The sequence below is a fragment of the Rhinopithecus bieti genome, unplaced genomic scaffold (assembly GCF_001698545.2).
Source record: "Rhinopithecus bieti isolate Rb0 unplaced genomic scaffold, ASM169854v2 scaffold_82990, whole genome shotgun sequence".
NCBI classification, from domain to species: Eukaryota; Metazoa; Chordata; class Mammalia; order Primates; family Cercopithecidae; genus Rhinopithecus; species Rhinopithecus bieti.
The window spans coordinates 250,437-277,143 of NW_016830404.1; the positions used below are offsets into that span (position 1 = coordinate 250,437).

At 43.2% G+C, this 26,707-nt stretch overlaps 1 protein-coding gene across 1 annotated transcript in view; it reads left to right on the forward strand.

The window, feature by feature from the left end:
• The first annotated feature begins 9,486 nt into the window (after window positions 1–9,486).
• Window positions 9,487–26,707, forward strand: part of IL13RA1 (interleukin 13 receptor subunit alpha 1) — a 63,864-nt gene continuing 46,643 nt past the window's right edge. Inside the window, exons 1-2 of the mRNA XM_017865481.1 lie at window positions 9,487–10,000; window positions 22,986–23,125. Coding sequence (XP_017720970.1) covers window positions 9,919–10,000; window positions 22,986–23,125 — 222 coding nt within the window. The 5' untranslated portion in view covers window positions 9,487–9,918. The remainder of the gene's footprint in view (window positions 10,001–22,985; window positions 23,126–26,707) is intronic.

Sequence of the window (26,707 nt, forward strand, 5' to 3'; positions counted from 1 at the left end):
CGATAGATTATATATAGTTTGTTTTTTAGAACTTCTGAATAATATAGAGGCATTTTGTTATTGTAGATGCTAGCAGTCAGAAATATATTGCATTTCATCAGGAATATATTGCATTTCATCTACATTGTAAGTTGACATTGTAGTTTTGTAATAAAGAAATTTCAAAAATTACCAACAGTGTGTATTTAAACTTTACTGTGAAGAATGATAGCATATGCTTAGTTGTTGTCATCAAAATATTGTATTCTCAAATTGTCGTGAGACTCGATTGAAATATGGAAGTTCGGCACCTCTGTTTATTTCAATCCAAGTGTGGAAACCACCAGAAAACAGAAAAGCACCCAAAACTCCACCAAGTGCCAATGTTCCTCCAGTGACACAATGAATCTTGAAAGTACGTCATGCTACAGAGGACATGAAAAAGCAAAATCTAAAGCAACTAGAGAAAGGAATCTCTACAGCAATCAAATACCAAATTAGAAGAAGGCTTTTTGTTGTTGTTGTTGTTTTGTTGTTTTGTTTGAAGAGTTTTTGCTTTTTTGGAAAGAAAATGTTTTGCTTTCTCCATGCATCATGAAGGAAACAAAAACACAGCTTGTTAAATTTAGTTGCGGCTCTGTCACAACAATGATGACAAAATTTTCCTCTGACCACAATGTGTTTGAGTACAAATGGTTCCTCTTTCCAGGCTCTGGCCTGTGCATACACAAATTCCTAGTGAGGTGAGACCCACTCCCCTACAGTGGCACAGTGGAGTTCTTTCTTGAGAGTAGAGAGTGAGGATCTGGCTCTCCTTCATATGTGAAGGTGCTAAGGAATTCAACTGTATCCTAGTTGGTGAACACTATGGCCTTTAAACTCATTCATAAAAACCAGTGATCCCAGCTGATCTAATTTCACCATGGCCAGCCAGGAATGGCACCCAGCATTGACTATGTGTACCTTTGTCAGCTTGTGGAGTGGGGATCAGTAGACGAGGCACTCCTCCCTGACCCTGTCCCTGCTGTGCCACCAAGCCCCTTTACATTGACTCTCTTCCCCAAAAGGGCTTCATCATTGCAGCTTGTGCATGTAGCTTGCCTGGGGATGAAAGGGTAAGAGGAAACAGGAAATTGAGTGGCAATAAAGGAGAAATGAAAGAAAAAGGACTAAGAACAAATGGGACAATGTCAGCAGAAAGGAGAACAACAGAAGCGGAACCGCAAGAGACAAGGGAACTGTAAAGATGAAAGAGTACTAGAAATTCTAATAATAGTTCCCATTTATTAGTGATTACTATGTGCTGGGCACTGGCTAAACATTTTATGTCAATCTCTTCATCTCATTTAATCTTTACAATAAACCCTGTGGTAGGCACTATTATAGCATTATGCCTAGTTTACAAAAGATAAAACATGCTTTTGTTATGAAAACAGGCCAAAGAAACAAATGCCCACAACATTTAACAGAATTCTGGAAAGAAGAAGACAAAAGAAACAGAAAATGGGACAAATAGCACAGAATCAGATGGTAGATATAAGTATAAATATATTAGAAGTTTGGCTGGGCATGGTGGCTCACGCCTGAAATCCCAGCACTTTGGGAGACCAAGGTGGAAGGATCACTTGAGCTCAGGAGTTCAAGACCAGCCTGGGCCACATAGGGAGACCCCCATCTCTACCAAATTAAGAAAAAAGAAAGAAGTAAATCTAAGTGAACTAAAGTCTACAGTTAAAAGACAATAATTGCCTATTGTATAGAAAAAAACAAATTTGCACTTTATGCTGTTCCCAACATCAGACCTAAAACATAATTGCACTGAAAGGAAAATAAGGATGTAAGAAAATGTACCAGGTACATACTAACCAAAAGAAAGTTAATGAAGTTATAATAAATTAGTCAAAATACACTTTAAGACAAAGAATAGTACTTCATTGATGAAAGGTACTTCATAGTGATAAGTGGTTTGGTTCACGAGGAAACGATAACAATTCTAGATTTGCATATATTTGATGAAATAGCCTTGAAAAATATATATAAAGCAAAAATTAACAGAATTATAAGAAGAATTTGACAAATGCACCATCATAATATCATAGTGAGAACTGTAACACCCATCTCTCAGTAATTAGCAGGTCCAATGGAGCATAAAAACCAGCAAGTATGTTGATTTGACTAACACAATCCACAAACTTGACTTAATGGAACGTATAGAACACTGGGCCCAGTAATCGGAGAATATGCATTTTCCTCAAACACTCATGGAACATTTGCAAAAACAAACTATATATTGTGACATAAAGCAAACCTCATCACACTCGCAAAGACTGGTACCATCCTGGAAACTGGGAATGAGAAGAAGTTAAGGAGTGGTCCTTGCTTCTGTGGCTGAGAAGTAGCAAGGCTGGTGGTGCAGCATAGCGCCAGGGATGCCAATGAGGGCACACTGCAGTCAACTTGCTCTATGAATGAGGGTCGGAATATGCAGTCCAGGTCAACGACTATGGGAAAGATGGGTTTAGGCAGGGACTAAACTGGGGTGGGTTTTGCTGCTCCTCCAGAAGCCTGGTATTTTCCAATCCACAAATGAGGCCTCAATTCTGTGCTTGCATTTGCATCTGTCCAATAGCTAAATATGCAGAGTGACCTCTGGGGATGCAATTGGGATATGCAAATGAGAGCATAAATTTCTGGGGTGGAGTCACAGATATGCAAAGAGTCCCTTCCTAGGAGAGGCTTTGTGGATTGGGGCAAGAGGGACTAGAGGCTTCTTTGTTTAAATGAAAATACTAATTACACTACACTTTCAAAGCAAACAATGGAGACCTTTCAAGGCAAGAAGGTGCAGGTGACTAACACACAAATGGAGCATATGAATCAACCAACCTTCCTTCCTTCCCTCTTTCCTTCTTTTCTTTCTTTCTTTCTTTCTTTCTTTCTTTCTTTCTTTCTTTCTTTCTTTCTTTCTTTCTTTCTTTCTTTCTTTCTCTCTCTCTCTCTCTCTTTCTTTCTTTTTTGCCAGTCTTACTCTGTCGCCCAGGTTGGAGTGTAGTGGCGTGATCTCGGCTCACTACAATCACCTCCTGGACTCAAGCCACCCTCCAGCCTCAGCCTCCAGAGTAGCTGGGACTACAGGCATGTCACAGTTCCTGGCTAATTTTTTTTTTTTTTTTTTTTTTTTTTTTTTTTTTTTTTTTGGTATTTTTTGTAGACATGGAGTCTGGCCATGTTGCCCAGGCTGGTCTGGAACTCCTGTGCTCAAGTGATCAGCTTGCTCAAGTGATCAGCTTGCCCCAGCCTCCCAAAGTGTGAACATTTAAACTGAGGAACCCGAAGGCCAAGGAGAGATCCTAATGCCAGGGAACCGAGTGGTGAAGCACTAATGGAGCTCGTGGTAAAGGCTGGTAAAATGTGCAAGGATTGGACCTGTCCTGCCTGGACCAGAACAGGAGACAGGCCCTACATAGAGTTTTAGATCCAGGGCGGGGAAAGTACAGTGAAAAGGTTGTAGGGGATCCTGGCTGAGATGCCAGGGTACTGGTAGTGGCAGTGATGACAGCAACGCAGCCAGAAGCTAAAGGAGGGGCCCTTCCTCTTTCAGAGACTGAAGTGTTGGAAAACAGAGCAAGGCCAATTCCAGAGAGGAAGGGTTGGCAGCCTGGAGGAAGTGAGGCCAGGGAGCTTCTGAAAGAAATAATGAATGCTTTCAAGAGCAGCAAGAGAGGGTAGGGGCTCCAGGCCCCAGGAACATGCTCCTGTGCAGAGCAGCACCCCAAGTAGTTTTGCCCAGGGAAGAATCAGCCTCCTGGAACCTGGGCTCTGACTGAGGGAGCCAGTAGTTTGCCTGGAGGATGGCCCTGTCCCGGGCTGCCAACACCTCAAATAGTCTTTCCTGGGCCTTCTTACCTCCAGACAAGAATTAAGGAACTCTTTGTAATTCATCTTAGAAAGCTAAACACCACATATTATATCAGCATCTTGTTTGTAAAAGTCTGCTGTGACTTCTTATTGCTTATGAGGTCAAGCCATAAACCGACTGCTCTCTCTCTCTCACTCTCTTTCCTCTTAACCTCCTTCTCTCATTCTGGTCATCCTTCAAGGTCTAGTTCAACTCCCACCTACTGTAAGAAACCTTCAAAAGCAATTTCAGCCACACAGGCCTGTGTCACCTTTCTTTGAACCTGCACCACAGAAGAGCATTTGTACCATTTTTGTTTGTTTGCTTTTTGCATTTTCTCTAACTGCTGTCTATACCTTTCTACAACTTAGACCAGGAGTTTCCTAAGAGCAGGCCTTTGGCTTGTTGGTTGGTATTCTTCACAGTACCTAGAAAAATGTATAATTTATTTATTCAATTAAAATATATTTATTGAGCATGTATTATGTACCACATGTAGTTTTGAGTGCTGGGGATCCCGCTGGGAACCGATCAGAAAAAACTTCTTGTCCTGATGGAGCTTACATTCTAGTGTAGAGAGCAAATGACCCAGGAAGCGGGAGGAGAGAGAGGAAGTGGCCATGGGGCTTGCAGTTTTCAATGGGGTGGCCAGGACAGGCCTCAGTGAGAGATCTGACAGAAGCCAGGGAGTGAGGCATGAGGATATCTTGACGGGGAGAGAGCAAATAGCCAAAGAAAAAGTCAAGGCAAAGACCCTCGGACAGGAGTGCATTTAGCTTGTGTGAGGAACAGCCAGGCGGTCAGTGTTGCTGGAAGAGAGTAAGGGAGCCAAGGACAGCAGTAGGAGAGAAGGTTAGAGAGATAATGGGGTCAGATAGGGTAGGGCCTTGGAAGCCATCTTGAGGACTTTACCATAGGAGAGTTCTGGGTAAAGAGGGTGCCATGTTGAATTAAAGAGTTAATTTAATAACTGCTGTAGGCTGGGTGCAGTGGCTCACACCTATAATCCCAGCACTTTGGGAGGCCAAGGCAGGTGGATCACCTGAGGTCAGGAGTTCGAGAGCAGCCTGACCAACATGGCGAATCCCCATTTCTACTAAAAATACAAAAATTAGCCAGGCATGGTGGCAGGCACCTGTAATCCCAGCTACTTGGGAGGCTGAGGCAGGAGAATCTCTTGAACCCAGGGAGGTGGAGGTTGCAGTGAGCTGAGATCGCACCACTGCAGTCCAGTGTGGGAAAGAGAGCGAGACTTCGTCTCAAAACAACAACAGCAACAACAACAAAAACTGCGGTAAAGTTTGGAGGCCCAAAAGTCTATGGGTTTCAGGACACTGACCCAGTCACCCAGAAGCATGCCTACTCTCAGGCAAAACCCAAAGGGTCCTGTCAGTGGCCTCTTGTGCAAGCAACACTCCCTTGAGTGAACTCCACTAAAACTGTAGAAGTAAACCACTTGCTGAAGAGCAAGGACCTTTAATTGAATTAAACCCAAACACTGAGAACGAGTTATGAGTCACTAACCATGTTCCATTCATCTTTATATTCTCTGTGGTGCCGGAGGATGCCTTTCTCCAAGCTCCCCCGACTCAATCCACTCAGAATCTAAGTAAGAGTAGAGCTCTTGCTGTACACACATGGCTCCGAGACAAGGTCCCTGGGGATTGTTCCTTTCAATCAGATTACCACCACTAAGCTCCTCCTAGGTAGAAACCCTGGAGTCACCCTGGACAGTCTGGCCTCCAGGAGCTTGAATCCAGTGGCAGAAATAGTCATGCACACAAACCTCTGTGTGATTTGATATGATAGAGGAAGGTGTCTGGTGCTATGAGCACATACACAGGAGGAAGCAAAGAATTTTGCATTTGGGAGTTAGAGAAGCCACTAAAAAATGTGACACTCGAGAAATGGAAAAGCATTTTAGATGGAGGGAACAGCAAGAGAAAAGGTATGTGGTGAGAAAATATCACAGGTGACAAACAAGAACCGGGCAAGTCGTGAGGAAACGCTGACTAGGCCAGGGAGCAATAGGGAGCCCTAGGGCCTGTGCAGACAGGAAGTACATGCCCTGTTAACAAGGTGGCAGCCCATCTGACATCTGCTGACTGTTTCCATACTGAAACGGGTCCAACATTACCAGGACTTTTGATTTCTTAAGAGAAGCTGGAAATTTGGGGCCTTAGGCAAAATCTCCTGTATTAAAAAAAACTTTGGCATCTAGATTCCCATGAATTCCAACATGATATGGACCAAACACAATTGCTCACAAGGGAGATTCAGCCTGAAGGTGGCCAGTCAGCCGCCTGGGACCCGGAAGCCTGGCTGGAAGTGAAGCTGGGAAGACTGTGGGGAATCTATCCTGAAGAGGCAAGCCTGCAGGCAGAGGAGCTGAGACTGCCTTTTGTGGCATTTGATGAAGGGAGGGGTGTCACTTAAGCTTAAGCTGAGGAGTGACATGGACAGATTTGCTCATTGGGAAGATCTGTCTTGTAAAGGGTAGATCCTCATGGCCAGTTTGAAGACTGTTGCTGAAATGGTGATAAAGGCCTGAAATAGAACCATAGAGGTGAAATTGGGTGGTGCGGGGAAGAATAGATCTGAGATGTTTTACCATCTAATAAGTGACTGCAGGGCTAGACAGTGGATGGGGAACTGGGGGTACGAGATACAGGAAAGGGAGTTGTCAAGAGTAAGTACTTTTAGCGTTCATCTCTAATTTTGGCCAGGCATGGGGGACAGTGGGTGGGTGGGGACCAAATACAAAAGACAACAGAGTATTCTAGCTTAGGATCTCTCACCTTTGGCACTGTTGTCATCTTGAGTAGAATAAGGTTTTGTTTTGGGGGTGGTCCTGTGCATTGTATTAAGAGTAGCATCCTCCGCCCCTGCTCCAGTCTTGACAACCAAAAATCTCTCTCCATAATGCCGAATGTCCCCTGGGATGTAAAATTGCCCTGGTTGGGAGCCACTGATCCAGAATCAGGAGGGAAATTCCCTCTTTTCAGCTTCTCCTTTTCTTTGTTTCGCAGTGGTGTGAGATTTTGCTTAGAAGACCCTTTGTGAGACTTTTGTCTAAGGGACCAGCACTTTTAGCTAAGCCCTTGGAATATGCTGGTGTCTGTGTCCTTTTTGGACTCAGGAAGGTATCTCTAACTGGATGGAAGGACATCTGACTTTGGAAAGAGGGACATCATTCTTTCCTGCCAGACATTTTCTTCCATATGCCCTTTTTCAGCCTCCAGTTACAGAAAAGGACGAAGCCTTAGTGAGAAGGGCAAAGATCAGAACAGTTCAGTGGAGTGGCCTAGGTACACAGGGCAGCACAGAACTCCGGCCACCCCAGGCCAAAGTGAAAGAAAGGCCACTGGTAGTCTCACACCCAAGTCATCAGGACTCTAAGGGTTAAACTTGATGTTGACTCATCATGATTTTGATTTACACAAAGCCAAACTGAAAGCTCCTTGTCTACTGCAGTTCCTGGAAAGCCTTCTATCTGTCTTCATTCTTCCTGCAGACCAGGGCAGTGGTCTGATTCAGTCCAAGACGCTCTTTGAATCACAGTACGTGGAGATTACAAATAAAAGTTTTATGTTGAGGAAACAGCATTCCTGACTCTTTCCACACCCTTCCAAAATTTGAAAATCGTTGCATGATGTTTAGGGTTGGGAAGAAGGGAAAGTAACGATATAGTCTTAAGTCCAGCAGGCCAGAACTATCTTGGTGAAAAGAAATCAGGTCTCTCCCCTCTCCACATTGCCCTTTGTTTTTTTCCTCACAATGTTCAAATTCTCAGGGCTTTTCTGGAAGCTCGTGACAAGTTGCAATCCCTATTTTTCCAATCATTTGCTACCATTACTGTTTTATTAAGTGCTTGGTCAATCTATGCCAAGCAGTGCCCATGATGGGACTCAGCCAGTCCCCAGGGGCTCCTGTTCCAACTAAAGACTCCTTAAAAGGCAGATGACATAACCATTTTGGAAACGTTATTATAAACTTATCGTATAATGTTTATAGCAAATGTCGACAAGTGTATATGTTTGTGGTGGTGGGGGAGGAAAGGCCTTGGGTTACACAGTGGCTGACCTATTTGTGGGAGGGATTTAGAAATAATGACACTATCTCTCAGTTCTACAGGCCTTGATACTTTACAAACTGTTTTCATAAACATTTTGTTCAATAACATATGCAAGCCAGGATTTATTATTATTATTTTTTTGAGAACAGGGTCTCACTGTTACAAACCTAGGCTGTTTTGAACTCCTGGGCTCAGGTGATCCTTCTACCTCAGCCTCCACAGTAGCTCCGATTACAGGTGCATGCCACCATGCTTGGATTCTGGAATTTATTCTGAACCATTAGCCACAAGAATCAACATCCTGAGATTCAGCACAGGCAGGCCCTCCTCCTGGAAGCTTCCCTTGCTCCTTCCCTCCCAAAAGGCACCCTTTTTGTATCCCACAATTCCTTGTTCTTTCCCTTATCACAGCCCCTCAAACTGACTGCAGCTTTCTGTTAGCAGAGCTTGCTTTTGATGAGTGTCTTCTACAGTTCCTGGAACGATTTCATAAATATTTATTGAATTTGAGGGCCTTTATTCCAAGAGTGGAACCTTTGTTTTGAATAGGTTAAACATCCCTGTGCCCTTTGGGTGGGATCCAGACTAGGTATATTATCAGCATTTTATTGGTATACTTTTGTAACTGTTTTCAGGTATATGCATTGGCTTAATTCGGCCAAAATACACCTCATTATAGTTCTCATCATCCATCTAGACATGACTCTTTTTTGGGAGAATGTGATAGAATAATGTCCCCCTCCCATGATTCCATATCCTGATCCCCAACACCTGTGAATATGTTACCTTACATAGCAAAAATGACTTTTCAGTTATGAGTAAATCAAGGATTTTGAGATGGAGAGATTATGATGAATTATCTGGTATACCTAATCTAATCACAAGGGTCTTTATAAGGGAAAAGGGGAAGTAAGAGGGTCAGAGTCAGATACGACAAGGGAAGCAGAGGTCTGAGTGGTTCCGCAACAAGCCAAGGAATGTGGGAAGCCTCTAGAAGCTGGAAAAGTCAAAGACACAGATTCTCCCCTAGAATCTCCCGAAGGAATACGGCTCTGCCCACACTTTGATTTCAGCTCAGTGTCACTTCTGACCTCCAGAACTGTAATAAAATAAAACTAAATTTGTGGTCATTTGTGACAGCAGCAGCAGGAAATTCCTAAGGACTCTTGTTTTCCTTCCTCCTAGCCTCACTGACCCTCATAGGCGTCCAAGTATCAATATGTATTCTTCCGACTCACCTCCCATCCCCTTGAAAAATATGTAGAAAGCTGGTCGTGTGCTTTAAAAAACGCACTTATGGTACCCTCCCTCATGTTTGGAATGTTCCTTTTAAAATCAACAATATGTATTGCCAGCTTTCAAATATGTCCTTTGTCCTTTTCACAGAGCACAGTGCTGCCAGGGTCCCCAAGTCCACGCAGTGAAGTAGGGCTAGTATTACTAACCCTGGAGTCAGCGTCAGCAAACAAGGGCTCATAGGTCAAGGGCTAGAAGCCACGTTTCCACATTCCCAGGCCAAGGCTGTTTTCCGCAGATGACTCGGTCCTGGTGTCTGGCAGGGCACAGCCCCTAGCGCTTCCGAGGCCCCGCAAGTATGCAGGCAGCGGCGACGCCGGCTCCGCCGCGCGGAGGGAGGGGGCCCGGGTAGCGCCCGGACTGGGCGGCGACGTGGTGGAGGAAGTTTTGTTCGGTCAGAGACCGGACCCGGGAGCTGCGGGTGAGCCAAGTGTCGAGCCTTGGGAGCCCTAGGAGCCATAGGAGCTGCCAGAGCCGCCGGCGCACCGCCCCGCCTCGTCCTGCTGCTCTCGCCAGCTCAGGTTACCTGAGGCCGGTGGGCGGGGCGGCCCTTCCCGTCTGCTCCGGCCCCCAGCCTCCAGGGCGGCGGAGCCGGGAAGAGGAAGAGGGAGCGAAGGAGGCGGGGACTGCCGAGGCTCCAGCCCGGCTGGGCTCCCAGGCGAGAGGCTGCATGGAGCGGCCGGCGCGGCTCTGCGGGCTGTGGGCGCTGCTGCTCTGCGCCGGCGGCGGGGCCGGGGGCGCCGCGCCCACGGGTGAGTGCGACCCTCTGGGCCCGAGGGGCGGCCGGAGGGATGAGGGCGGTGAGGGTCACGAATGAAAGGCCCGGGAGGTCACCGCCGGGCGGAGGGCCGAAGCTGGGGTGGGTGCTGGGGGCTGCCCTCGCGAGGCCCGGCGCTTGGCGGCTGCGGCTTCCCGCGCGGGGTCTCTGGGGCCCGGTACTGGGGCCGGTTCGAGGTGGGACCTGGGAGCTGCGGGGTTTTCCCGAACTCCGGGTGCGGCGGAGGTGGCGGCAGCGAAGTAGGAGGACGGCGACTTGTCGTCGCACTTCCCTTGGGCCGTCGGGAAGAGCCAAGGAGGCTGGNGGGCGCTGCTGCTCTGCGCCGGCGGCGGGGCCGGGGCGCCGCGCCCACGGGTGAGTGCGACCCTCTGGGCCCGAGGGGCGGCCGGAGGGATGAGGGCGGTGAGGGTCACGAATGAAAGGCCCGGGAGGTCACCGCCGGGCGGAGGGCCGAAGCTGGGGTGGGTGCTGGGGCTGCCCTCGCGAGGCCCGGCGCTTGGCGGCTGCGGCTTCCCGCGCGGGGTCTCTGGGGCCCGGTACTGGGGCCGGTTCGAGGTGGGACCTGGGAGCTGCGGGGTTTTCCCGAACTCCGGGTGCGGCGGAGGTGGCGGCAGCGAAGTAGGAGGACGGCGACTTGTCGTCGCACTTCCCTTGGGCCGTCGGGAAGAGCCAAGGAGGCTGGCGTCCAGGCTTGCAGGGGCGGGGGGCCCGAAACATGCCCGCGGGGTCAGAGGGCCGCGGGTCAGCGCCCGGAAAGTCGTCTGTGAGCCCCGGAGGAAATGAGCCAGAGCCGGCGGGGACCACGACCGAAGTCTAGGCGAGCTGAGGCCGCGCCAGTCCTCACTGTCTAAGGGTGGCTCTTGCGGGTGGAAGTTGAAGGGAACCTCTAAACATCTCAGTCCTTGTTGAAAAAGGACGTGACGATCATGACCTCCTCTGGCGTGGAAGAAATCCTTTGGGAAACCCAGAACAGCATCCCGGCAGATGCTCCCCCCACCAGATGCTCCCCCTGCCCCACTCTCTTTAATAAACCTTATATTTTAGAGTAATTGTAGATTTATGGAAAAGTTGCAAAGATAGTTCAGAGAGTACCTGTGTATCCCTCACCCTGTTTGGTAACTTCTAATCAACCTGACAGTTGTGAAAATTTGGGAGTTAATGACTGCCTTAGGAGCAGCTCCTGGAAGGAATGGCCTTCTGTATGTTTCTGGTGGCAGTGAAAGCCCCAAACTGTATAGGTTTTATTATCACATTGACACAAACACCTACATATGCTTAGTGTGTTTTTACCAATGTGCTTTGAAATCCAACTTGAAATGTTGATTAGGAAACCTTGATGCCCTCTATGGATTCAGTCAATAAAATACATGCTGCCAGGCAGTGTTTTAGGGGCTGAGGATGCAGCAGTGAGCAAAACAGATCAGGTCCCTGCCCTCAGACATATCGGGGGATGGGGGTAAATATGATATGTCGGAGGGTGCTAAGTAGAGAAAAACACAGCAGCTGGGAAGGGATTTGCCATTGTAAAATGGGTGGATCGAGAAGAAAACGTGTTGCTGAAAGGTGGCATTTGAGTAGAGACCTGAGGGAGACTTGAAGCTTGTCAGTCAATAATTATTCAGGTGTCTGCCTTATTTAGTACTGAGCCAGGCTCTCTAGGTTGACTTAGAACCTGAGAGTGTATAGCAAAATTCTTGCCCCACAAGGGCCTCTAGTTCAGTTGGGGACACCTGATTTCCATAATCATACGGGGACATTGCAGTCCAGAGAAGGGAAGGGACTTGTCTAAAGTTACCCATCTCATTAGTCTCCTGATTTTCACAGTGCCACTCCAGCACTCTCCCTCCTGCAGACTCACTCCCACACGCACCTGAAACAACAGCTGGCCATCTAGACAATAGTGGCAACTCCCAACTTCATCAGTTTTGTCACAATGGTTTGTTAACTTGCTTATTTAGAAAACAGAAACTTCTCTCCCTATTAAAAGTATTGATAGAATTGCATTGAGATATGGTGGGAAAAAATTAGATGTTTCCAGTGAGACTTGAGTTTTAGTGGTTCTGGGCTGGTCATTTCCTCTCTGTTGTGCTGCAGTTAGTTTTCTTATCTGTGAAATGAGGAGGTTGAACTGCATAACTTCTAAGAGCTCCTCCAGCTCTAATCCTCAGAGTTTTTATAAAAGTGATTAGATTACTAGCTTAGTTTAACCTGTCCCACTCAATGGCCCACACTGTGGCATGTCTTAATTATAACTAGCATATATATGGCATGTATGCCCAGCAGTTTTCTAACTGCTTTACTTGTATCATTTCATTTAATCTTTACCAATAATATAACCTGTAGGTGCTGTTATTAGTCCCATTTTGTACATGAAAAAGTTGAGGCACAGTGCGACCAAGACCCTTGCCCAGATTCGCATAGCTGGCAAAGTGGAAGAGCTAGGTTTCCAACCCTGGCAGCCTGATTCCAGAGGCCATGCCCTTAACCGCTGTACTCAGTGCTTCTGCCCAGCAGAAAAGACAGGAGTCTTTAGCTGAACACCTCCCAGGGTAGCAGGGCAGGACTGCTTGGGACCCACGAAAGTATGTGCAAGCCATTTGTTAAGAAGCTAATGATACTATATTAGGCCAGGTGCAGTGGCTCATGCCTGTAATCCCAGCACTTTAGGAGACTGAGGTGGGTGGATTACTTGAGGCCAGGAGTTTGAGCATGGCCAACATGGCAAAACCCCGTTTCTACTAAAAATACAAAAATTAGCCGAGTGTGGGATTACATACCTGTAATCCCAGCTACTCCGGAGGCTGAAGCATGAGACTCATTTGATCCTGGGAGGCAGAGGTTGCAGTGGGCGAAGATCAGGCCACTGCCCTCCAGCCTGGGCGACAGAGCAAGACTGTCTCAAAACAAAAAAAGAAGCGAATGACACTACATTGGAGACTGGCTTTATAGTGGCTGGGCTGTGTAGTCCAAACAACTAGTACTATAGGCATTCAAAAGAGAAAAAGCTGAAGGTTGGTAGTTTTATGGAAGAGGTAAAACTTGAGCTAGATCTTCTGGATGAGTGGATGGAGAATTTATTCTGGGTGGGGGGAATAGCAGGAGCAGAGACCCAGAAATGAGGGTAAGAGTGCTCCTTTGTGGTCAGGAAGGAGCCTGGCTTGGCAGGAGAGTGCATTGGTAAAGTCAATCCAGGCAGAATAGCTTGATTTGCCCTTGAAAGCTCTGAGTCCGGAACAGCATGGGGAAAATAACACAGGAGGAGGAAACAAGCAGGGAGACTTGAGTGGGTAGGGGAGCCCCTGGAGTGTGAAGCTACACAGGAATCTACGGTTGCAGGTCTCCACTAGAAAAATGTGCTGTGAACCCTTCCTGTCCAGGACCATGACTTACTGGTATCTTCCCACCTGGTGGGGCACAACAGAGCATATTTGCATGATTGGGGTAACTAAGAAAGATGTTGCAAGAAAAAAATGAACAGGAGTTGATGCCTGAGTGGATGTAAGGGAAGGAGATAGATGACTCATATATGACTCTTGTGATTTCCTTAACTTTTCCCAAAATGTGCATGCCTCTGCCAGCTGCTGTGATTGGACAGTCGAGAGCAAAAGCTATAAGCTAAGCAAAATGCCTTCTTATTAAACAGTAGATTGTATTAACGCTTAATTTAAATAGGATGTTGTGCTAGATGACTGTACAGACTTGGGATTTGAGGTTTAGATACAGACATACTTGGGTCCCTTCCTACTCCCTTTTCTGAAGTCAGTGGTGCAATCCCCAAGGAATCGTTGAAATTAGGTGCCTAAGGGAAGCTTATCAGGTAGAAGGGATACTTGTTCTGTCTCAAAGGCCAGGGACATATATCAATTCAACAGAAAACCAAAGCAACCCTGGCCAGGCGCAGTGGCTCACGCCTGTAATCCCAGCACTTTGGGAGGCCGAGGTGGGTAGATCACTTGAGGTCAGGAGTTCGAAACCAGCCTGGCCAACATGGCGAAACCCCATCTCTACTAAAATACAAAATTAGCCAGGCATGGTGGTGTGCACCTGTAATCTCAGCTACTCGGGAGGCTGAGGTGGAAGAATCGCTTGAACCCAGGAGGCAGAGTTTGCAGTGACTGCGATCACACCAGTACACTCCAGCCTGGGTGACAGAGCAAGACTCTGTCTCCAAAAAAAAAAAAAAAAAGAAAGCAACCCTTTAGAATTGTTTTGTCTTAAAGAAATAAAGCAGATAGCTAACACATAGCACTTACTGCCTGTGGGCACTGTTCTAAGCACATTGGTTGTATTAACTCATTTAATCCTCATAGTAACCCTTTGCAAGAGGTTACTATTATTATCCTCATGTTAGAGATAAGAAAACTGAGAGGTTAAGTAATTTGCCTGCTGGCAAGTAGTAGAGGTGGAATATAAACTCAGGCAGTCAGGCTCCACAGTCTGTGCTCTTAAACACTACACTATGTTGAAGTATCCACAAGAGCTGTTAGAGACCTTTACGAGTAGTATAATCATCACTTATTCATGTATATGTCTAGGCATGTTCTACAGACACAGAGTTCACATGTATTTGTATATATTTAAACATTTGGAGATTATATTTAAAGTTTCAGTGCCTGTATTTTTTTCAATTTTTTGCTATAAAATACACATAACATAAAATTTACCATCTTAACCATTTTTAAGTATACAGTTCAGTGTTACTAAATACATTCATAATGCTGTGCAACCATCACCACCATCCATCCCCATAACTCTTTTTGTCTTGCAAAACTGAAACTCTGTACCCATTAAACAACAACTCCCCATTTTCCCCTGCGCCTAACCCCTGGCAACCACCATTCGACTTTCTGTCTCTATGATTTTGACTACTCTAAGTATCTTATATGAATGTAATGATATACTTTTTGTCTTTTTTGTGACTGGCTTATTTCTGTTAGCATAATGCCCTCATGGTTCATGTTGTATCATATGTCAGAATTTTTCCTTTTTAAAAGCTGAGTAATATTCCATTGTATGCATATACCACATTTTGCTTATCCGTTTATCTGTCGATGGACACTTAGGTTGCTTCCATGTTTCAGCGATTTCACAATACTGTTATGAACTCAGGTGTAGAATATCTTTTGAGACCTTGTTTTCGCTTCTTTTGGGTATATACCCAGACATGGAATTACTGTATCATATGGTAATTCTATCTTTAACTTTTGTTGTCCATAGTGAAATTTTACATTTCCACCAACTATGCACTGGGGTTCGAATTTTTCCATATCCTTGCCAACATTTATTTTCTATTTTTTAATAGTAGCCATTCTAATGGGGGTGAGGTGAAATCTCATTGTGGTTTTGGTTTGCGTTTTCCTAAATATTAGTGATGATGAACACCTTCATGTGCTTATTGGCTATTTGCATATCTTTGTTGGTGAAAATCTATTTAAGCCTTTGCCTATTTTTGAATTGAGTTTTTTTATTGTTGAGGTTTAGGACTCCTCTGTATATTCTGGATATTAATTCCTTATTAGATATATGATTTTCACATATATTTTCCATCCTGTGAGTCATTTTTTTTCTGTGAAATATTTTTTGGATCACACATTTAATTTTTTTCCATGAATCCGATCCATCATCAATTTTTTATTTTGTTACCTTACATTGTTGGTGTCATATCCAAGAAATTGTCGCTGAATCCAGTGGTGTGAAGCTTTTGTCTTATGTTTTCTTCCAAAAGTTTTATAGTTTTAGACTTACAATTTAGGTCTCTGATGCATTTTGAGTTTATTTTTTTACTTGGTATTAAGTAAGGGTCCAATTTCATTCTTTTTCATATGGATATCCAGTTTTCCCAGCACCATTTGTTGAAAAGATTGTCCACATTGAGTGGTCTTGGCACTCTTGTCAAAAATCATTTGACCATACATGTGATGGTTTATTTCTGGACTGTCTATTCTATTACATTGATCAGTATGTCTATCTTTATGCCAGTACACACTATTTTGATTATTGTAGCTTTGTAGTACGTTCTGAAATCAGGAAGTCTAAGTCCTACAGCTTTGTTTTTCTGTTTCAAGACTATTTGGCTATTCAGAGTTCCTTGAAGTTTCATAAGAATTTTAGGATGGATTTTTCTATTTCTGCAAAACTATGCCATTTAGATTTTGATATACATTGAATTGAATCCATATATCACTTTGGATAGTATTGACATCTTAACAATATTAAGTGTTCCAATAAATGAACATGGGATGTGTTTCCATATCATCTACAAACAGATAATTTTACACCTTCTTTTAACTGGATGTTTTTATCTCTTTTTCTTGCCTAATTGCTCTGGGTGGAATTTCAAGTACTGTGTTGAATAGGAGTGGTGAAAGTGGGCATCTTTGTTTCATTCCTGACCCTAAAGGAAAAGCTTTCAGTCTTTCACCATTAAGGGTGATGTTTGCTGTGGGTTTTTCATATATAACTTTTAAGTCAATTTCCTTATACTTCTAGTTTGTTGAGTGTTTTATCATGAAAGGTAAATTTTGTCTAATGCTTTTTCTGTATCAATTGAGAAGATCAGGTAGTTTTTTTCCCCCTTTATTCTGTTAATGTGGTATATTACATTGATCGAGTTTTGTATGTTAAAACATCTTTGTATTCCCGGAATAAATCCCACTTGGTCATGGTCTATAATCCTTTTGATATGCTCCTATATTCACTTTACTGCTATTTTGTTGAGAATTTGTACATCAGTGTTCATAAGGCATATAGGTCTATAGTTTTCTTTTCTTGTAGCATCTTTGTCTGGCTTTGGTATCAGGTAATGCTGGCCTCGTAGAATGAGTTAGGAAGTTTGAGAAGATTTGGTATTAGTTCTTTAGATGTTTGGTAGAATTTTATCTGTGAAGCCATCAGGTCTAGGGCTTTTCTTTGTTGGGAGATTTTTTATTACTGATTCAATCTCCTTACTACTTACAGGTCTATTGAGATTTCCTATTTCTTTGTGATTTAGTATTGGTGGTTTTGTCTTTCTGGAACTGTGTCTGTTTCATCTAGGCTGTACAATTTGTTAGTGTACCGTTGTTTATGGTACTCTCTTATAATCCTTTATATTTCTCTAGAATCAATAGTAATGATTCTAGAGAAATATTCATTTTCATTTTTGATTTTAGTAATTTCAGTCTTCTTTCTTATTAGTCCATTTAGCTAAAGGTTTGTCCATTTTGTTGATCTTTTCAAGAAACTTTTAGTTTCATTGATTTTCTCTATTTTCTATTCCCTTTTCTTTTATCTCTGGTCTAATCTTCATTATTTCCTTCCTTATGATAGCTTAAGATTAGTTTGTTCTTTTTCTAGTTATGTAAGTGGTAAAGTTAAGGTTGCTGATTTGAGATCTTTCTTGTTTCTTAATATAAGTGTTTATAGCTATGAATTTTTCCAATAGTACTACTTTCACTGCATCATCTAAATTTTAGATGTTTATATTTACGCCTTTCATCAAATTTGGGAAGTTGTCATCCATTCTTCTTTCTTTCTTTTCTTTTCTTCTTTTTTTTTTTAATTTTGAGACAGAGTCTCACTCTGTCACCCCGGCTGGAGTGCAGTGGCGTGATCTCAGCTCACTGCAACCTCTGCCTCCCGGGTTCAAGCAATTCTCCTGCCTCAGCCACCCAAGTAGCTGGGATTACAGATGTGCACCACCACACTCAGCTAATTTTTGTATTCTTAGTAGAACTGGGGTATTGGCATGTAGGCTAGGCTGGTTTTGAACTCCTGGACCCAGGTGATCTGCCTGCCTTGGCCTCCCCAAGTGCTGGGATGAGCCACCACACCTGGCTCATTATTTTTTCAAGTATTCTTTCTTTCCTTTTCTCTTTCTTCTCCTGGAACCGCCATAATGCGTACACTGGTCTGCTGATAGTATACCACAGGTCTCTTAGACTCTGTTCACTTTTTTTCAATCTTTTTTTCTTTCTGTTCCTCGGACTCAATAATTTTTATTGCCCTAATTTCAAGTTTATTGATTCTTTCTTCTGCCTGCTCAAATCTACCTTTGATTCTTTTTAGTGAATTTTCATTTCAGTTGTTGTGCTTTTCTGCTCCAGAGTTTCTTTTGATCTCTTTTAGGTTTTCTGTCTCTTTATTGGTATTTTCATTTTGCTTACATATCATTTTCTTGACTCTCTCCACATTTTCCTTTAGTTCTGTGAACATCTGAAGATATTTGTTTCAGAATCTTTCTTTAATGTGTTTGCCATCAGGTCTTTTTCAGGGACAGGTTTGGTGTTGTTTAACTTTTTTTCTTTGAATGGGCCATAGTTTCCTGGTTTGTTTGTTTGTGTGTTTGTTTTTTTGTCTGCCTTGTGATTTTTTGTTAAAAACTGGACATTTAAATCTGGTTTCTCTGGAAACCAGATTCCCCCCTTCCTCCAGGATTTGCTGTTTTTTGTTATTGTTTTGTTTATTGTTTTTATTTTTTTGATTATTGTAGGCTGTGTGTTGAGCATCAACCTGAAGTGTAAACTTAGTCTTCTCAGGTTTTTTTCTGGGCTTTCCCTGAGCATGTGTGGTCACTTTCTATTTTTCTCTGTATATGTAGTTTTGTTTAATTTTGTTTTGTTTTGTTTTGTTTCTGAGACTTAGTCTCGCTCTGTTGCCCAGGCTAGAGTGCAGTGGTGTGATCACAGCTCACTGTAACCTCGAATCCCTGGGCTCAAGTGATCCTCCCACTTCAGTCTCCTGAGGAGCTGGAACTACAGATTCATGCCACCACACCTAGCTAATTTAAACAAACAAACAAAATTTGTTTTGGTAGAGATGGGATCTTGCAGTATTGCCAGGGCTGGTCTTTGACTGCTGGCCTCAAGTAATCCTCCTGCCTTGGCCTACCAAAGTGCTGGGATTATAGGCGTGAGTCACCATGCCCAGCCTCTGTAGTTGTTTTAGAATTTCTAATCTTTAATGCCTAGCTCCCAAAAGTGGAAAAGGAGAAAAATGAGATGACAAGAGAAGAGCGCCATCTTTTACATCTTCTGGAAATCACTTTAGCTAGATAGGGAGGGCTTGCAGCAATGGGGATACATGCAACCACAATGGCTGCCAGCCTCTTTGTCTGTACCTCTGTGATCAGAAGCAGCAATCAGTAATCAGAATACAAATCCCCGATATTTGGAGGACAGAGTACTTTTGCCCACATAGCCCACACGCTGTGGGCAGAGGGCTCCAGGAACATGTGCACAGCTGCCTGCCGTGGGGTTGGGGATGAAGGATGGGCAGCTACTACTATGTAAAAGCTGGCATTGATTGAAATTTATTGCAATTTGTTGTTCAAGCCTTTCCTTGGAAATTGCAAGCCTTCCATGTAAGTGTTTCCTAATATAACTCTGCAGTCTTGCAAAATTGTTACATCAAACAGATTCTGCCACTACCATTGTTATCTAGGTGAGGAGATAGATGTCTGGTGCTTCCTACTCTTGCCATATTCCCAGAATCCATGTGTGTGTGTGTGTTTAAAGTGTAGGAAGTAGAAAAATCAAAAGATATGGAGGGAACCAGAAGAGAAAAAGAAAAGGATAGCAGATAGCTCCAAGAAGCCCAAAATGCAAACTAGTTAGAAGATCTGACCAAAGGACACTTCAAAACAGATGGGAAAATATTAATCCCATTTAAAAGGTTGAATATAGGGCAGGCTATTGTTTTATTTCAAAACTGAGGTTAAAGTAGGTTTTAAAAGGCTTTAAATTACCTTGAAAATTGGAGTACAATTGAAATGAACCACAAATAGGTATATTTTTATTATCAGGGCTTTAATATTTGTGTGGGAGTGGGAGGTAGGCGGGTAGGGAGAGCACTGGAAGTGCTAAACTAGGTATGTTGGATATGTTTCTGGGAACTGCAGAATAAGGCAGATAATCCTACAGTAAATAGTAGTCTCCAGTAGGAACAATGTTTTTATTAGAGGCTCTCTACCTGACAAATGATTTGTCTTAAAAAATATCATTGATATGGTGTTAGAAAGGCCAAAATGGAAAGTCATACATGCTTTTAATCACTTAAAATCCTAACTATAGCTCTGTTGCCTGAGCCATTGGTGCTCCCTGGTACTAGCTCAGTTTTAATGCAGTACAATAGGAATTCTTTGCTTCCACAAGGCCTTGTCCTGCTGTGGGCTGCTCCTTCCCACAGTTGGACCTTGGGAAAAGCTATTGATAGTAGAGTTAGAAGAGGGAATGATTTTTTTTAATTTCAAATTTTATTATAGATTAAAGAGTACATGTGCAGATTTGCTACATGGGTAAACTGCATGATGCTGAGACTTGGGGTCCCAACTATGTGATCACCCAGGCTGTAACCATAGTACCCAACAGGTGGTTCTTCGGCCCCCAAACCCACCTCCCTCCCTCCCCTGTCTAGTGATCCCCAGTGTCTGTTGTTTCCATCTTTATGATCATGTGTATTCAGTGTTTAACACCCACTTATAAGTGAGAACATGCGGTATTTGGTTTTCTATTCTTGCATTAAATCACTCCAGCTCCACCCATGTTGCTGCAAAGGGCATGGTTTCATTCTTTTTGTGGCTGCATAGTATTCCATGGTGTATATGTGCCACATTATCTTTATCCAATCCACTGTTGGTGGGCACTTAGGTTAATTCCGTGTCCTTGCTTTTGTGAATAGTACCGCAGTGAACATACAGGTGCATGTGTCTTTATGATAGAATGAGTTATTTTCCTTTGGGTATATATCAGCTAATGGAATTGTTGGGTTGAATGGTAGTTCTATTTTAAGTCTTTTTTCTTTTTTTGAGACAGAGTCTTGCTCTGTTGCCCAGGCTGGTGTGCAGTGGTGCGATCTTGGCTCACTGCAACCTCCACCTCCTGGGTTCAAGTGATTCTTATGCCACAGTCTCCTGAGTTTCTGGTATTACGGGTGTACACCACCATGCCTGGCTAATTTTTGTGTTTTTAGTAGAGATGGGGTTTTGTTACATTGTCCAGGCTGGTCCCGAGCTCACGATCTCAAGTGATCTGCCCGCCTCAGCCTCCCAAAGTGCTGGGATTATAGGCGTAAACCACCGTGCCCGGCCTATTTTAAGTTCTTTGAGAAATCTCTAAACTGCTTTCCACAGTGGTGGAACCTGTTTGCATTTCCACCAACAGGGTATAAGCATTACCTATTTTCCACAGCCTCGTCAACATCTGTTTTCTGACTTTTAAATGATCACCAGGGAATGAATGTTGAGGGTCAAGGGTCTTTGTAGACTGCTGACCAAGTCGCTGCTATGAGAAAACTCAACTACAGAGTGCCTGTGAGTTTGATGTTTTGGGACAAGTGGAATTTTTTGCTCAGTTAGAGAGGAAGGTAACAGTATAAATATTGCTGATTATGTAACAGGCACAATGCACTCCAAAGTAATAGTGCGTAGAGTACAAGATTTAACTCTTATCATTTGGTAAATTACTATTACTATCATCCTTAAGTAATTAATAATGATTCCATTCATCACTTTAGAAAATTTGGGGGAATTATTTTCAAATAACTTTAATAAACTTCTATGTTGAAATAATTTTTGGTTGACAGAAAAGTTGCAAAGGTAGGACAGAGGGTTCCTGCACACCCATCACCCAGTTTCTGGGGGATGATTTTGATAGTCTTGGTCTCAGGAGAAGTTCTCAGGAAAGTTTAAAATTATGTTTCACAGTTCCTCCTGTTTCTCTTCCCTCTTCAGATTAGTCAAAGCTCTAGCTCTAGCTGTTTAGTGTCAGACCTCAGGGGAACAAGGGCTGCTAAGTCTCTTTCTCAGTACTTCTTTGGAAAAAGCTATAAAAAAACAATTACCAGGTCATGTTAGCAAGCAGAATTAAAGATGAGCTTCTTAAACTTACTTATAGAACTGCTGAGATTTTGAACAATCTTTTTTTGTTGTCGTTGTTGTCATTGTTTTTGAGACCCTGTCTTGCTCTGTCACCCAGGCTAGAGTGCAGTGGCATGATCTTGGCTCACTGCAGCCTCAAACTCCCAGGCTCAAGTCATTCTTTTGCTTCGGCCCCCCAGTACCTGGGACTATAGGCATGTACCAGCATGCTTGGCTAACTTTTGTAACTTTTTTGTATAGACGGGATTTTGCTATGTTGCCTGGGCTGGTCTCAGACTCCTGGGCTCAAGCCACTTGGTCTCCCAAAGTGCCAGGATTATAGGTGTGAGCCGCCGTGCCCAGCCTGAACAGTCTGTATTGAGTGAGGTGTGTATCCCAAGGTTAGGGAACCCCAAACTCCTGGAAGAGAACAACTTGGAAATATTAGTATTTAAGAATATCACTCTTTGCTATGAAAGTGGTTAAGAATGTGACCTTGGAGCCACACTTTTCAAGTGACAGTCCCAGCTTTGTCATTTACTGTAACCATGGTATATGGAACAAATGACTTCACGTGCCCGTTGCTTCAGTTGCCTCATCTTTAACATGAGGCCAGTAGGCCGGGCGCGGTGGCTCACACCTGTAATCCCAGCACTTTGGGAGGCCGAGGCGGGTGGATCACTTGAGCTCAGGAGTTCGAGACCAGCCTGGCCAGCATGGTGAAAACCCATCTCTACTAAAATTACAAAAATTAGCCAGGCGTGGTGGCGTGTGCCTGTAGTACCAGTAACAGGCTAGGTGAATCACTTCACCCCAGGAGGCAGCGGCTGCAGTGAGCTGAGATTGTGCCACTGCATTCCAGCCTGGGTTACAGAGTGAGATTCTATCTCAAACAACAACAACAACAAAAAAAAACATGAGGCTAATACTAGTCCCTATCTCAAAGATTGTTATGAGGATTAAATGGATTAGTATGTGTAGAATATTTAGAATAGTCCCTGGCCCAGTATATCTTAGATATTGTTAACTCAGCTATTACTATCCTGCCCTCCAGGACTTGGGAGAATTAAGCAAACCATTAAAAATACTGTTGATAAATTCATTTTTTTGTCCTTGATTTGAACAGAAACTCAACCACCTGTGACAAATTTGAGTGTCTCTGTTGAAAACCTCTGCACAGTAATATGGACATGGAATCCACCAGAGGGAGCCAGCCCAAATTGTAGTCTATGGTATTTTAGTCATTTTGGCGACAAACAAGATAAGGTAAGTTTTCTGCAACATGTTACATTGATGAGGTAAAGTGAACACTATGAATTGGAGCCAAGAATAAGCCAAATTCTAATCTTATATCAAAGTGGAAATTGTATTTTGGGGTGTGTTTAAATTTCAATTGGGGAAATTATAGAAGCAACTATTGACACAAGTGAACACTTAAAAATATTTCCTAATTGTTTGACAATTAAATGCAATTGAGATTGCTCTGACAGGAAATATTAGATATCTTTTTCTCTAAGGTACTCAATAAATAATTATGTTATTGTTAAAATTTGTTCCTGTGTTCCTGTCTGTAGCTGTATCGCCTTGTATCTATATAACACTTAATTTTTCAGGGAATTTTTACATTTACCATCTTGCTAATCACATGGACAAATAGATATACAAGCACTGTGTGGCGTAAAAGTAAATGGCCATATGGAAAGTGAAAAAGTAAGGTGTCAGTGGCAGGTGTGTTTGAATAGAGGTTTCCATAATGCCTGAGGAAAAAGGAGGAAGACTTTCAAGATTTCTAGTCAACTGATATAAGTGAATTTTTGTTAATAGGTTTGGATAATTTCAGGTTCTTTATGATAATCTTATTCAACTGTTTTTTTTTTTTTTTTTTAATGTTTTCATACCTTCTTTCAGTGTGTATGTGTTTGTTGCAGAGTGGCGACGGCGAGGGGGTTGGGTGTTTGGGGTTGAATTTGTCCAGGATTTTGAGTAGGCGGAATGAGAAGTTATTAGCAACAGTGCTTTGCATTGGTGAATTGTAGAAGCACCAAGTTCAGGCAGCTTTGGTGGCAGGAAGAGTCAGGAGAACTAGCTTCTGGTTGGCACTGTCACTCTTAACTGACTCTATAGCCTGGGATAAATTGCTTAACCTCTCCGAGCCTTTGTTTCCTTATGTATAAAGTATGGCTTTACTCGCTTCCCTGGCTTGCTGGGACACAGAAAATAATGTATATAAAAGTTTAATAGTCAGGATGGAACATGCTCTTCCTCTGGAGGGAAATTTGCTATCTGCCTTCCTCTCCCTTGGCTTGCTGAGGTATTACTTATGGCTTAGGCGTTAATTGATAAAGAATTGAGGCTTGTCAGAAGTATTTGCATTTTAAAAGAGGTCTTCTAAATGTGGAAGCCAATGATACTACCAGCAGTGAGACTGGAGTTCACCTTTACATACTGTTGGCTTCCTCTTGTTCCTCCTAAGGAAGGGCCTTAGGCATTTGGAGTCTTAGTGGTGATTTTTGGTAATTGAGCCTTGAGAAATTCAGAGAGAGAGACCCTAAATGCCTCTGGATGTAAACCCTATAATCACCCAAGTGTCTAACTGAAACCCTGAGGAGAGGTTGCTTTTCAGGTCCCTTTTTCTTAAGTTGTCTAGGATCAATCAGGTGCCAGGCTGGTATTCTAGCCTAGAAATCGGGCTATTTCCTTAGTGTATGTACAGAAATTTAGAGTTAAATGTAATTTTAGGAGACAGTAGAATCAGATAGAATTGTGCTTGAAATTTTATCTCTTCCCCTTTCAAGCTGTTTGATTTTGGGCAAATCAGTTAACCTCTCTGAGCTCCCATTTTCTTGTTTGTAAAATATGGGGTTGTTGGGGGCAGGGTGGGTAATAATAGTACCTACTGAATATGGATGGCATGTGCATTAAAGGAGATGAGGTTTGTAATGCACCTGATGCAGAGTTAGTGCTAGGTAATTGTTAGCTTTTATTATTGTTACTGTTGTTAGGTTGAGCCATGTGAAATTACCACTTTTATGGATCAAAATGGTTAAATGTTGTCAGTATTATTTGGTTCAGCCTAATATTATCATTTAATCTTGTTTCTTCCATTTTACCCCTGAAGAAACCAGATAGAGACCAGAAAGGGTGACCTCTGCCTAAGGCCAGCTCATTTATTTTAGCCATTTGACAGCATTGATGGCCATCAGTCCTACAGTTGTGATAAACACGGATTATTCCTTCCAATCAGTGATAGGAGATATCCTGTCTGGACCTTTTTCAAGTGTATCATCCTGAGGCTGAAAATGAATGGCAGAAGTAATTTTCCTCTCCTCTTTCTGTCCTTTGGATACAGCATTAGCATCATTGGGCCAAACTGAGGTATATTTATCCCTGAAGCATATTGAAGTGATGGCATTATGATAGTTCGTACATTAGGGGGCTTAGGAAAGTGTTCAAAGGTCCCAAGTTGCTAACTGAGATAAACTCTTGAGGTCATTTTCAATCTTAAGATTGGAGGCTCATCAAGTTGAGAGATAGGGATTTGCAGAGGATCTCTGAAAAAGAAAAGATTAGTGTAAGTGGCTGCCCTCCACCATTTTTTAAGTAATGTCTAATAGTTCTTCAGCTGGCAAGTAGAAGGAGGATCTGGCATCAGATTTTAGATATCTTTCATCACTAAGAAATGGGCAAGTCCCATTAGGCAAATCAAAAAGCCAGGCATCCAAATAGGAAGATGCTGAAGCTAATTCCCTTTCGTTTTGAGAAAGGAATTCTGGAGTTGAGAGAGGTGCAGTCCAGCCAAGTGAACATTGGTCTGGGGAGATCAGTTCAGGACTCTTGCCTTGGTTTTTGATAAATTTTAAAAGGGAACCAGATTCCCTGCAGGGTGGAGCATAACGTCATACAGCAGCTACCAGTGGGAATGATTCACCAAAGCCAAAAGTCACGTGGGAGCCATCACACATACCTCATCAAGATTTGATGGAAGGGCTGAGCGTGGTAGCCCACGCCTGTAATCCCAGCACTTTGGGAGGCCGAGTTGCGCGGATCACCTGAGGTCAGGAGTTCAAGACCAGCCTGGCCAACATGGTGAAACTCCCTCTCTACTAAAAATACAAAAGTTAGCCGGGCGTGGTGGTGTGCACCTGTAATCCCAACTACTTGAGAGGCCAAGGCAGGAGAATCGCTTGAACCCAGGAGGCAGTGGTTACAGTGAGCCGAGATCATGCCACTGTACTCTAGCCTGGGCAACAGAGCAAGACTCTGTCTCAAAAAAAAAAAAATCTAATGGAAGGAATTTAGGAATTTAGTTTCTTGTGTGATACAGAGAGGTATGCTTGACTTGGCAGTTGTTAATAATCTGGGTTCCTACTATATTAGTGCCAGTTTAACCTTGAACTTTGAAAGAAAATAAAAAAAATTATTATTTGAAAATAATAATTCCCTCTACTGTCCCTTTTCTGTGTTATTATTCATATGCCTAAAGCATAAGGTTCAGATTTAGATACTAAGGCATTTTTTAATTTTTTATGTTATTTTATTTTGAAATGGAGTCTGCTCTGTTGCCCAGGCTGGAGTGTAGTGGTATGGTCTCAGCTCACTGCAACCTCTGTCTCCTGAGTTCAAGCAATTCTTGTGCCTTAGCCTCCCAAATAGCTGGAACTACAGGTGCATGCCACCACGACCAGCTAATTTTTTTGTATTTTTAGTAGAGACAGGGTTTTGCCATGTTGGCCAGGCTGGTCTCAAACTCCTGACCTTAGGTGATCCTGACCTCAGGTGACATTGGGCCCCCAAAGTGCTGGGATTACAGGTGTGACCCCACGCCTGGCCACTAAGGCATTTTTTAAA